Source organism: Hydra viridissima, unplaced genomic scaffold, assembly GCF_058129835.1.
Source record: "Hydra viridissima isolate aposymbiotic clone 2 unplaced genomic scaffold, HvirCarnegie_v1 scaffold_1, whole genome shotgun sequence".
NCBI classification, from domain to species: Eukaryota; Metazoa; Cnidaria; class Hydrozoa; order Anthoathecata; family Hydridae; genus Hydra; species Hydra viridissima.
Window position 1 is genome coordinate 9,138,198 of NW_028324300.1, and position 13,667 is coordinate 9,151,864.

At 28.1% G+C, this 13,667-nt stretch overlaps 1 protein-coding gene across 1 annotated transcript; it reads right to left on the minus strand.

Annotated features, from left to right (window-relative positions):
• Positions 1-601: 601 nt before the first annotated feature.
• LOC145187850 (uncharacterized) lies at positions 602-13,342 on the minus strand. Its single transcript, XM_090081035.1, has 12 exons — positions 13,131-13,342; positions 10,764-10,823; positions 10,385-10,530; positions 8,851-9,045; positions 8,099-8,285; positions 3,977-4,030; positions 3,504-3,803; positions 2,153-2,349; positions 1,895-2,033; positions 1,504-1,673; positions 1,318-1,402; positions 602-1,068 (listed from the first exon to the last, which is right to left on the minus strand). The coding sequence occupies exons 1-12, from the start codon at positions 13,147-13,149 to the stop codon at positions 857-859; spliced, it is 1,764 nt and encodes a 587-aa protein (XP_089937161.1). The 5' UTR covers positions 13,150-13,342; the 3' UTR covers positions 602-856.
• Positions 13,343-13,667: the final 325 nt, after the last annotated feature.

Here is a 13,667-nt window from a genome sequence, read left to right on the forward strand (position 1 = left end):
TATTAGATTCCTCTTTATACACATTCTTATGATGTGACACATGCACGCGAATGGTGCTGAAATCTGTAACACGACATTTTTTCAAGTTCGTAAAGCAACGTGCGATAACCTCAAGTGAGTAACATCTAAGAATAGCAATAAGATATTTTTATACCACTGCAAAATACAGTAAACTTCCGTTTACAAGTAACTTTTTTATATTTTGTTGTCATGACGACAATTATTATTATTTTTTTATTAACATGACTCATACGTTATTTATATGACTAAGAACACTTTTTATAACATTATAATAAACCACGTATACTATTGTTTTGTCATTACTTATTTACATAAACAAGTTTAATTAAAAACCGTGACAACATTTTTAACAAAGAAATCATGGCAACATTTTTAACAATAAAAGTCAAACACACATAAAAAGCACTTACTTAGAACTTTTCTAAAATAATAGTTTAGTATTGTCAATTAAATTTATGATGAACATATTTAGGTTATTTTCTGATAAATGTAAAAAATCTCTTAGTTATTGAATTATTGCATTTTGTAATGTATTCTTCAATTATTAAAGTTTCCGACGTAATCATTGAATCTTCTCATCTTCATTTAAACTGCAATTATATAAATTGCTTTTCATAAAATATTTTTATAGTTTACAATCTCTAAATATGAAAAGGATATATTTAATATAATTTAATATATATAAACTATTACTACTACAAAAAAAAAAAAAAAAAAAAAAAGGGAAATGTTATTTTTACAAATGCGTTAACAACTTGTTAAAAAGTTAATGCATGCACCTGAATGGCTAAATGTCATTATAAAAACAAACCATAAAACCAACGTGAAGTTCTCTTCATTTCTGTTCTACGCATTTTTTCTCCCAAGAAACTTTATCTGGCTCTCGCCAGACCTTAAGAAACTGATCGTAAAAATATACACGAACGCATCGGCTATCAATTGCAAACACGTCAGGACCGTACACTTGTTTATCGCCTGTTGTTAGATCTCTTGTCGACCTTACTCCTCCGTATGCACAACGATCTATGTTCAGATAGTAGCGTGCTCCTTAAGTTAAGAAAATAACAAGATTTATTAGCTCCTTAAGAAAATAACAAAATTTATTAGCTCCTTAAGAAAATAACAAAATTTATTAGCTCCTTAAGAAAATAACAAAATTTGTGTGCTCCTTAAGAAAATAACAAAATTTGTGTGCTCCTTAAGAAAATAACAAAAATCTCCTAATTAAAATTTTCTAAACCAACTTTTTTTTACTTTTTAAAAAAAATAAAAAATAATAATAAAAAAAAAATCAACCTGAATCGTTGACCGGTAAATAGTTATGTTTTCTTTTGTCCATTAACGTTTTGAAATCAAATTCAACTCCACTGACCAACGGATACTGAAAGGGAAAAAAATCAAAGACTTTATGGACCTGTTTTCATTTTCACATGTTTCACCCAAAACTTTAAGAGAATCTCAATAATAGACAAACTGACTCACGTTATAAACATACGGCCCAGGATTAAAACGAAACTGCACAAGCTGTTCAGTTATCGCATTTTTCTTGCAAAGGTAATAACGAAAGCTCGTTCCAGGAACAAAGGATTCCATAAACAAGATACCAGTTATGACGATGATAGTAAGAAATACAAGGCTACAGATAATCAATCCTATAATCAATAACTTTAAATTTATTTTAATTAACTTTTGATTAAAACAAAAATGTTAATTTGAAATTTTTGCCATTTGCTTTAGTTTTTTTATACTAAGCCTGTTTAAAGTCTGTTTTTATACTAAAATTAAACACAAAATAACAATAAGTTTATACTTCACAGACCATTAAAATTGTTAGCGCAAAGTTTAAAGAAATTAAACAGCATAAAAAATTTACGCTTGCGAGAACTTTTGTAATGAGATTTTAAGGTGTTCACTTCAGTTGACCAAAAATAGTTCATATTCCGGATATGCTTGTTAAGGTGGCTTTGACTCACAGTACTTAAAACCGACACAGCCGCTTGTACCAATCCGATCTAAAGTGTAAAGTTAAATAGTTTTTACAGATATCAAAATTTATTTCGGTGTTTTATGTGCCATTAAATTTTTTTTAACGAGTAAGATAAATATAAATAGAGGTCAAAAGTATACTAACGTCATCTTTTTGTAAACATTCTCTTGACTGGAAACTATAACCAATCACTGAAGCTTCTTTACGCTCCTGCTTACTCAACATCGATGCTGAGACTGCTACACCAGGTGTGTTTGAAGAAGCATACAAAGGTTCGTTCGCAACAACCGAACCTTGAGTTCTTACAGGAACCACGCCCAACATGCAAACAGTTTCGGTTACTGGAAAAAAAAAAAAAAAAAAAAAAAAAATTAAAAAAAATACTATGAAGAAAATTGCTTTTTTTATAAATTTCAAAAACATCGGGCATCTTTTTTAAAAACCATTAGTTAAAAAATGTGAATGAAAGTCATATCATTCTCATTACTCATTGGCTTATTAAACCTAATAATCATAAATTTCGATAGGCTGAATTGTCCAATCAAAGTTTTAGGAATTAGATCCACATAGTCATCCCCAGTTTTTCTAAGATACACAAAAAGACATTGATTAAAAGATTTTGCTTTGAAGTCAATCCAAGTAACAAATGTTGAGGCTGAAAATTTACTGCAAGTAATCTATGTCACAAAACTAAGATCAAGGTGATGAAACACTTAATGCTTTATATTTTTTACGTGCCTATCATTTCAAGAAAAGAAAAATTAGCCATTAAGATTTCTATTTGCTTGCTACTCAATTGAATTCCAATGTGTATAGCATTGTTGTTGTAAATATATGTTTTCGCTACTGTTTTCCCCCTGAAACATATATAATAAAAAAAATACTCTCGAAAACCGAAAACCGCAGTTTATCCGAAAAACCGGTTTTAGAAAAAAACTCAAATACTTCTTTCTCTTAATACATATCAATAGAAGGAGCATCTATCCTCCTGTGTCGTTGTATTATAGTTTTCTTGCATTACCTAAACTTCTACAAAAACCATGCTGGATTTCAGAAATCAAAATAGAAGAACAATTACAATATTTAACATATTACACTAATAAATTAAAATATACAAAATATAGTAAATGAATAAAAAATTTGATTGGAATTTAGGTATGGAATCTAAGTAGTTAACTGAGAGTCAAAGATATTTATATATCTTTGTTTTCACTATGGTTTAAAAACTATTTTTAAAGAAACTCTAAGGGTATGCACCAAAGTGCATTTATAAAATAAATTAGAGATAGCTAATCGCTTTATTTAACAATTTCAACTGCTCTTTTATATTACCATATATGACCTAATCTTCATATTGCCATGTATGACTTTATTTTTTTACTACCTTAATTTGACCTGTCAAATGGTTTTTTTTTTAGACAAACGCTACATGATTTAGAAGTTACATTTTGTTCCAAATAATTTATTTAATATCAAAAGAAAGAAGGACTTTTACCTTCATTTATATCAACAGGCTTATGAGCTGCAAGATAGTGAGATCGTGTAACCACACCTTTAAGCACATTAGCAACATTTCCTGCAGATAATTTCACAACTTTTGGTTTTCCACCAATATCATCTGCTACTAACCCAACAATTTCACCTTCACTAAAGGTTTGAGATGAGTCACTAACAACAAAATGGTAAGCAATATCACCATTAGATGTTTCAATGCTGTTTCCCACAAAAATACTATCAGTGTGGATCATTTTTGTCCTAATATGGTTGGACACAACTTTTTCAGCAAACAAAATTTCTAAATCACAGGTCAAACGCTCACAGGACAAATTTTAACAAATGTTTATAACAAACTAAGCAGAGAAAAATTGAAGTGAAAAACTTTGTTAAATTCATTTTGAGATAATTACAGCTAGTGCCCAAGTAAATTGATAATAATTAAATAGTAAATATAAGATAATTGTTACTTACCTTTATCTACTTCATTGTTATAATTATGACAAGATTTCATCTTCATGCATTTATCTATTGATTTAAACCAAGTTTTCATCATTTTAATCATACTTTAGTTTTGAGTAGTTTCAAATCAAACCATCCAGTCACGTCAAAAAAAAATTTCTCTTATTTTAAATGCTACAAATAATATGTTGAGGAGTAGGAGTGAAAAATACCAAGGTCTATTTATTTGTATTTTGCAGATACTATCTCAAACTTTTTCTTGCCAGGAGTTTAGATTATTAATAAAAGAAAATTCGAGATAATATCTGGAATACATAAATTTAATTTTTACAATAAAATTGCAATTAAGGACGTTCAAAATTTGCTTACGGAATGTATTGTTGTTCTTAGGAGAAATTTTGGCTCAAAGTTGTTACATAGTGGCATGGCCCATTTTTGAAGGCCACTGCATAGTAATCTTGAAGAACAAATTCAGCTGTTTTTTTTTCTGAACATTATTAGAATAATAAACACCAAGTAAACACCATATCTCTTGGTTTGTGAGTCTCTGCAGATTAAATAAAGGGGATATTTCCTCTGGTAATTGGTGAACTAAATTTGCAAAAGTATAAGTAATATATTCTATTAAGAGTGGATTTACACATTAGACAAAATGTGTTAAATTATTATAATACAACTTTAGACACATTTTTACTTGCCTCTTTATTCAAGATTTTTTAGAAGCAAATATCATAACCTTTATAATACCATGTATTTAAAAAGCTGTTTTTTATCAACAGCAACTCCAATTTAAAATAACATTTACAGAAATTTACTATTAATTGTACTTCATTTGAGTCTTTTGAAAACTAATAATGCTTTAAATTTAAATTACTTTTTCAAACTTTCTTTTTGCAATATTTTTTGCCTTTGACCAAATATGAATTTCAGAAAATATATTGAAAGGTCTTTGTTCTGCTTGTCTAAGAAAATGGCATTACACTAGGAATAGAGTTTTGTCTTTTTTAAATTTGAAGACTTCAGTTTGAGGTCATTCCACTACTATAGAACAAGTAACCCTTTTTAACCTTGGTTGAATTTTATTGATTGCATTAGGTGTATTATAATAAAAGTAATATTGCAAAGAATGTTAAACTTCTTCACCCACAAGGGCCATGGAAGAAATTTATGCAATAAAAATAGCTCTTAAGAAAAAATAAACTTGGAAGAAGCATTAGTTAGTGCATCCAGTGCGCTACATTTTAAGCTAAATTTACGTTAAGAGATTAAAATTATTTTGCTTTAACACAAGAACTACCAAGCCAGTCAAAATGACTGATTTTAATTTTCAAGCAAGAAAATTACCCATTATAAATAAATATTTTTTTGCAACAACTGCATGACTTTTCTAGATATTTGATAGCTATAAATTTTGTGAGTTGTTTTTTTTTAATATGTGTTCCTATTAAAATTATTTAGTGCTTTACCTATTTACACCGGCACCAGTCAAAATGACTGGTGCCTCAAAGTCTAGATTATATCAAAGATGGGTCTATATCAAAGTCATAATAGTGAACATATAGACAAAACAATTTTACAATTTTTTGTCTACCTACTCCTTTCCTTTACATAAACATTTCTCATTTTTGTGCAATTTTGTGAAAAACTTTTGTTTTTGAGTTTATACTACTGTTTTGTGGATCGAAACTTTATTTTATCTGTGAGATAAGAAAAAAATATAATTTTCTATCGGTTATTAGTTGATTCCTTAGAGTTCTCCCCATTTTCATGATTGATTTTTATTTTAGTATCAATTCCACCCAATCGGTATTCCAAATAATATTGCAAAATTATTAGAAAAATTAAGTGACATTTCTGAGGAATGTTCCGACATCGAAGACAATGAAATGTATGATAGTAAAGGTGAGCTTTTTGATGCCAAAAATGGGCCGTATGGTGAAGATGATATAATTGCCAAAGACATGAGCGATTACAAAGATTATGAAGATGAGTCTTCCGATGAAGAAGAAAACAACATGAACAAAGAAAAAGAAAAAGGAATACCCAACTTTCAGCGTTTAAAGATGAAAGCAAAGAAGAGGAAATTGAAAAAGAAATTGCATCCGATAGCACTGTTTGGGAGAAATTGAAAGGCTGTACACCCGGTAGAAAACCGATTTATAATATTTTCAAAGATGTAGCCGGTCCTACAGGAAATTCAAAAAAACATATCATGAAAGACCAGTATAGCAGTGCATTTTCTTTGATCACATATGATCCTATGATAGAGCACATTTGATCGTGTATGGAAGAGGAAGCCTCAAGAGTTTTAGGGCGACCTTGGACAATAACCAAATCAAAATTACTGGCCTTTATTGGCATTCTTTATGCTCGTGGTGCATATGAAGCCAAAAATTTGAAACTCTCTTATTTGTGGAGTAAAAATTGGATTTCTTTACTTCTGTCATGAGCAGGAATAATTTTACTGAAATTTTGCGGTTCATACGGTTTGACAATAAGAATAAAGGAACCCAGAGGTTGGCTATTGACATTTCGCCCTAATTTCTATGATACGGAATGCATTTATTGATAATAGCCAAAACTGTTATAAACCTGCCGAAAATATATTGATTGATGAACAGTTATTTCCAACAAGGTGTAGGTTTACACAATATATGCCAAACAAACCGGATAAGTTTAGGATAAAATTTTGGTTAGCAGCAAATATAAAAACCAAATATATAATAAATGGCTTTCCAAATCTCGTCTAAAAGACAAGGTCAGAAAAAAGTCAACCCCTCTTGGGGAATTCGCTGTTATGAAACTTATGGAGCCCTACATCATGAAAAGACGATGCATCACAACTGACAACTTTTTTACAAGTGTACCTCTGGCTTCTAAATTGTTGGCTAAAAAAACAGCAATAATTGGAACTATACACGCCAATAAAAAGGAGTTGCCAAGATTAGTCAAACAAAAAAAAGATAGTATGCCTCGTTTTTCAACAATTTTATTTAGATCTAAACATAATCTCCTCACCATTTACAAAAGCAAACCAACTTAAAAGGTCTTTGTATTGAGTACAAAACATAAATCGGCAATTATAAATCAACCTGGGAAACATTTACCTGAAATAGTTGCTTATTACGACAAAACAAAATTTGATGTGGATGCGTCTGACCAAATGGCCAGAAAATATTCAGTGAAATCTGGTTCGAGGAGATGGCCTCAGCAGGTTTTTTTCAACATCTTGGATGTAGCTTGTATAAATACATGGGTGTTGTATTAAGAAACCACTGGAGAAAAGGTCACAAGAAAAGAGCTTATGTTCCAATTGGCAAATGGCTTGCCAGTAATTACAAGAATCCAATAATAGATCATTCAGCCCAAAAAATGGAAGAAACATCTATCAGTGCACCCAAGATGAGAAAATGGTGTCAAGTTGGTCAATGCTGTAATAGTAAAACCACAAATATGTGGATTTTATATAAAAAATATGTATGTGGGAAATGTACTCGACAAAAAAAATATGTTTGCAAAAAATCTAAAAAGTAATTATTTTATGATGACTGATGAGAATTGTTTTCTAATGTTTACTTTTGTTTTTTTCTTAGTTTGATATTATTTTTTTTATCTTTATTGTGAATTAGAGTATAAAATCATTAGTATAATTTTCTGTGATATTTCATATTATAAAACTGTTGTTATTTGGATTTAATTATCAATATTATTTTTTATTTAGCTCTTTCAACACCCTATTTAGGTTTTATTATACATCAAAGGTTATATATTTAATAATTTTTATAGAGCCAATCCATAAAAAAAAAAATATTTAGCAATATCAATTACTTGGTATTTTTTAACCAGTCATTTTGACTGGTTTTGGTAAAAGTAGGTATAAATTTCTGCCGGTAGTTCTAGTGTTAAGTATAACTTTATATCACTGATCAGATGGAAAAATAAAACCTGGCAAGACTTAAATTGAAAAAAGTATAATTTACAAATTAGTTACAGCATATCTAGAAATGCACAAAGCCTAAATTCTAAAATACTTGACTGGATGACTTGACACAAGTTATTTATAAACTTTTAAATGAATGTGTGTGTGTACATATTTATGCATATTTATGTGTAAATTTAAAAAAGTATTTTTGCCTGGACTTGTCTTTTTTCCAACCAGAAGAAAATCCTTTGTCTTTTCTATTTGGCATGCAGCATTTTTGAAATAAATGTAAAATACCAAATGGAATGAGTTAAACTCCTCCACTGAGTTTTTCATGAGCTCATAAAACTTTCTGCCATTTACTTCATATACAGTATCCAAGTCAATAGCTATCAAAAACTAGAAAAAAAAAACACAGAAAATTTTTAAGGAGCATAACTTTTTAACCACAAATTATTTTGACTTTAAATTTTGAACTTTTTTTACTCCACATAATTTACAGCATAAGTAGATTTCTGGAGATCAGAATGGTTGTACCAAATTACTCTCAATGATATAAAAACTTTTTATGTACTTTTTAAAGGATCATTTGGTGTAAATCATAAAATCAGATTTTGTGAAAATTGAAACAAGGTTAAATTTTCAATATCTAAGATAATATCAAAATAAATATTTTAAATGCCTAAATATACATAGAAGAGTTTTTATTTAGTTAACTTTAATTTTTATCTTTATTAGTTTTTTATTTTATAAGTTTATTTATCTTTATTTGTAATTACCAATTAGTGTCGAATTAGGGATATAAAAAAACCACTAAATAAAATTATATTTGCAATAGTTATAGTTTTTTGAGAAAATGTAACACAGAAAAGCTGCTCTTGATGCTGTCTTAATGGATAATAAAAATAAATAAAAATATAAATTTCTAGTTAAATAAAAAATTATTGTAATACAAGCTAATTACCAGTAAAGAATGATTAAAAGAATCTATTTGAGGTTGCAAGTCAACCATGTTGCATTCTTTAGAAAGATTTTTAGTTCTCTTCACTGCAACTTTAATAGAGTCAACTTGATGAAAAACAGTTGCGTCATGAAATTCTAAAACCACTAACAATTCACCATCTTCAATTCTTTGCTCTGATCTTCCTTCTGGCCGCTTCTGCAAAACAGAAAGTTATTTTATGCTCTGGTAGAAAAGTTAATTTTTATGCAATGACGAGGTAATGTATAGAGCGATTGTTGCTTGAAATCCGCTATATAAAAGTTTTTAAATAAGTTAATACCATATAATGTCCCGAAATATTTTAAAAAAATTATAAGTTGATTACTGATAATATAGATATTCAGCAACAAATAGCACACCTGCTATATTCAACTTTTAAACATATTAATTCAAAAAGGATTGTAGGCAAATTTTAAGCTTTTTTATAGTGGATTAAATATATTTTTTCATTTGAGTGAGTCAAAAATACCATATATTACATATATTACTATATTACTAAATATATTACTATTTGAGTGGATCAAATGTATAGATAGGTTTTATGGAGTTTGGCAAAGATGAAACTACAAATTACAAAATTTAAAGAAATCTTTTAAGTCATTCTATTAACCAATAACATTTCCTAAATCAATAAAACAAGATTACCAAAAATCAAAGAGACTTTTAAGAGACTCAACTTAAGATAAAAACTATATAAAAATTTTGATTTGACTGTTGTAGGCAAGATATGGAGATATTAAGAAATAGTAAAAGATGTAAAAAAGCTTTGTCAAATTTGGAATTTGCTTTATATGCAAAAAGTGCTTTAGTAAAAATATTTTAGGAAGAAATTGTTATATATTAAAGCAAATAATTTATCTAAACCAACAAATTGGTAAAAAGAATCCTCAAAAGACCTCCTTCATCATTTCTTAAAATGGTTGTTAAATATTTTTCTCCTTATGTTCTTTAAGTTTAATTAATTGCTATAAATTGAATATTATTATATTTGTATTAAAATACAAAACATTCACTTACTTCTATTAAAAATACCTAATGGATTGGAAAAACTCAAAGCTTGCAAAAAAGCTTTTTTTAATTTAAAATTATTTTTCAAAAACAAATATTCAAAATAGATCTTCAATTATTCATATTGTATCCTCTCTCCTTAAACTTGTTGTACTTGTCATGTTTTTAATGTATAGAGCTTATAACAAATTTAGAACTAAAACTAAAAATTGTAAGGCTCAAAAATCAGTGATATATTCCTTTTGTACCTTAGGTGATTCCAAAAGCTAAAAGAAATCATTTTGAACTTAATTTTATTTTACCAAATTTTGAATGAAGAATATATATTACTTGCCTATTTATATTTAGAATTTATGTGTAAAGATTTTCAAAACATGGGTACATATGCACACATTAAAACTTAACATTTTTTGTTTTAATGAACCAGAATATTGCAAAGCACTACAGTTATATACACTTGTTAAGTAAATGATATATTAACACTCACTTGAATTTTATAAATCTTTTCAGGGTACTTAAGATATAAAATTTTTATTTTCGCCTTGAAGTCTTGATCAAATGTTTTTAGAATATTATTGAAATCATTCTCAATCCATATGTTATCGATGAATGTAGAGTTAAATAAGTCATCATCTAAAAAAAAAACTTAAATAAGTCATCATCTAAAAAAAAAACTCCATTTTATTTATATATTTTTCAATCATTTTCTTTATCATGATCAAAATAAGAACCCAATGTTTACAAATAATTAAAAAGTAGTTAACAATGAAATAAATAAAGTTAATGCTTTTTAAAGTTTTTTTGAATATTTTTTAGGTACTAAAACAACTATTGCTACACAAAAGTTTAAAAAACCAATTAATTACCTTGACTCATCATTTGTGGCATTTGTAATATACTCAAACATAACAGCTTTATCTTAATTCCTAAAATTATAAAATTACATCTTATAAGTTTTATTTAAAGCATATCTATCAAAAAATGTGTAAAAAAAAAAAAAATGCAGCTGAATTGTAATTTATCTTATAAAAACTATCTTCTAGCTTTTAAAGCTCTAGTGCAAATTTAGTTTTAAAACTTTTGTATTTTTAAAACTCTCTTAAATATTCTAGTAAGAAAAATGAAATACAAAACTCTAGTAAATGTAGTAAAAGTACAACTTTCTTTAAGATTATCACTTTGAAACATATCTACAGAATTGCATGGATTACAAACATTTACAATTTATATTTGTTGAATAAGTGACAAAAACTTATCTTTACTTTCTATCTATCTATCTATCTATCTATCTATCTATCTATCTATCTATCTATCTATATATATATATATATATATATATATATATATATATATATATATATATATACACTACCGTGCAAAAGTCTCTGCTCATGTGTAATATTTGCAAGGAACAGTAAATGCAATACATTTTAGGATGATTTTAAATATATAAAAAGAAAAAAATGTTAATATAAAAAGTTGATGAGGCCAAATCATAATTTTGCATACTTTTTCCTTTTCTTTTTGTTTCAAATAATTTTGTTTACCTTTGTTTTGTTGAGTTCTGCTGCTAAAAACATGGCAGAAATTTTTCTATATGAATAACCTTTTTCACGTAAAATACATATAAAGTTCTTCAGTATTCTTTATTAAATTTAAAACTGCACAAAAGTTTTAACCAAAATATTTTTTGTAAGCTTAGGTTTGACAGTAGCATGATACTTTCCGGCATGGTAAGGATGTTTTCAGTAATTTTAATTGGTTGCTTTTAATAGACTTATGTTTATATTTATACTTGAAAATGGCATTAGTGTGCGCATTTAATGTCTTGAATTTAATAAAGAATTTGAGAAATGGTGAAAGTAAAGAAAGAATATTGTGAAGAACTTCGTGGCAAAATATGTATTTTACGTGAAGAAGGTTATTCATATAGAAAAATTGCTTCCAGGTTAAAAATATCCGAATCAGGTGTGAGATATGCTCTACAACGATTGCATGATATTGGTTCCAACAGTGACAGATCACGTTCTGGAAGACCAAGAGTTACATCACGGCAAGAAGATACGTTTATTGTTGTGTCCAGCAAAAGAAATAGAAAAATTCCAGCCACAATTTTAACAGCAGAACTCAACAAAACAAGGGTAAAGCCAGTATCAACTGATACTGTAAAAAGAAGACTAAGATCAGTCAACTTAATTGGACGCATTGCTGCACGTAAACCTTTGTTGAGGGCAGTAAATAAGAAGAAAAGATTGGAATGGGCAAAAATGCATAAAAATTGGGGATTAGAAGATTGGAAGAAAGTTCTATGGACAGACGAGAGTAGGTTCGAACTTTTTGGTACCCGATGTCGCGTGCATGTTAGGCGTTTACCTAATGAAAGAGTGCTTCCTCAATGTATACAAAGTACTGTAAAACATGGAGGTGGTAATATTATGCTTTGGGGATGTTTTGGCAATGGGTTAACTGGAGATTTAGTTAAAATCACATCTACCATGGATAAACACATGTACCATAATATTTTGGTTAAGCACGCAATTCCATCTGGTATTCGTATAATTGGGAAAGGATTCATCATGCAGCAGGACAACAATCCAAAACATGCATCTGGATTATGCAAAAATTATTTGAAACTAAAAGAAAGGGGAAAAGTTTGCAAAATTATGACTTGGCCTCCTCAATCACCAGATCTATCACCCATCGAAAAGTTGTGGGATGAACTGGATCGGAAGATCAGAGAAGCAGGTGAAACATCTTTTATTAATCAGCAAATGCTATGGGAACGTTTGCAAAAAGCTTGGAATGAGATAACAGCGGAAACCATGAATAAATTATTAGCCCGAATGCCAAGATTATGTGCTGCTGTTATACGCTCCAAGGGGTCTCATATTGATGAAAATAAAATTTAACATTTACAACTTTGTATATTAACCCTTTAGCGCCCACCAGGGCTTAAAATTTTCAAAAAACTCCAAAAACTTCAAAAAGCAATTGTTTTAGGGCCTAGATTATGAATTAAAAAATAAAATTTTAAAATTTCACTAGCAAACCCAATTTTGTCATTGTAGCATATGTGATACATATAAATTCAGATAGCATTTTGTGATAGTTTCAAAAAGAGGAAACTCTCTTAAATACTTCTAAAACTTACATGTGTTATTAATTTAAAATAAAATAAACAAATAAGCTTTAATATTCGTAAAAAAACAGGAAAAAACTCTCTTTGAAAATACCTTGTCTGACAGCAATCATCCGATTTTTAAAAAGACAATTTTGATGTGTTTTTAAGTCTTGATTATCTAATTATATTAACCTAGCTAAATCAGATCAACAAAAATATGTTGTAAATATGCTACAAAAGGTGTTTTTGAGATCACTGTGTTGACAGGATGGCCATAAAAGGTTTCTGAAGTTATGTAGCAGATCTGCTACACGGGCGCTAAAGGGTTAACATTTTCTTGATTTTATATATTTAAAATCATCCTAAAATGTATTGTATTTACTGTCTAATTCATTGTTTAATAAACAATTAAAAATAAACGCAATTTTCTTGCAAACTTTTGTTACTTTATTGAAATATTACAAATGAGCGGAGACTTTTGTACGGTAGTGTATATATATATATATATATATATATATATATATATATATATATATATATATATATATATATATATATATATATATATATATATATATATATATATATATATATATATATATATATATATATATGATTGTTAATTATTATTTTCCTAAAATGATTTCTG

What these genes read in the sequence shown, in the direction of transcription:
- LOC145187850 (XM_090081035.1), bottom strand. An exon ending in TAACAATGAAGTAGATAAAG is followed by an intron (nt 3,804 to 3,976) that starts GTAAGTAACAAT and finishes CCTGTGATTTAG; the next exon opens with AAATTTTGTTTGCTGAAAAA. An exon ending in CTGGGCCGTATGTTTATAAC is followed by an intron (nt 1,403 to 1,503) that starts GTGAGTCAGTTT and finishes TTTCCCTTTCAG; the next exon opens with TATCCGTTGGTCAGTGGAGT.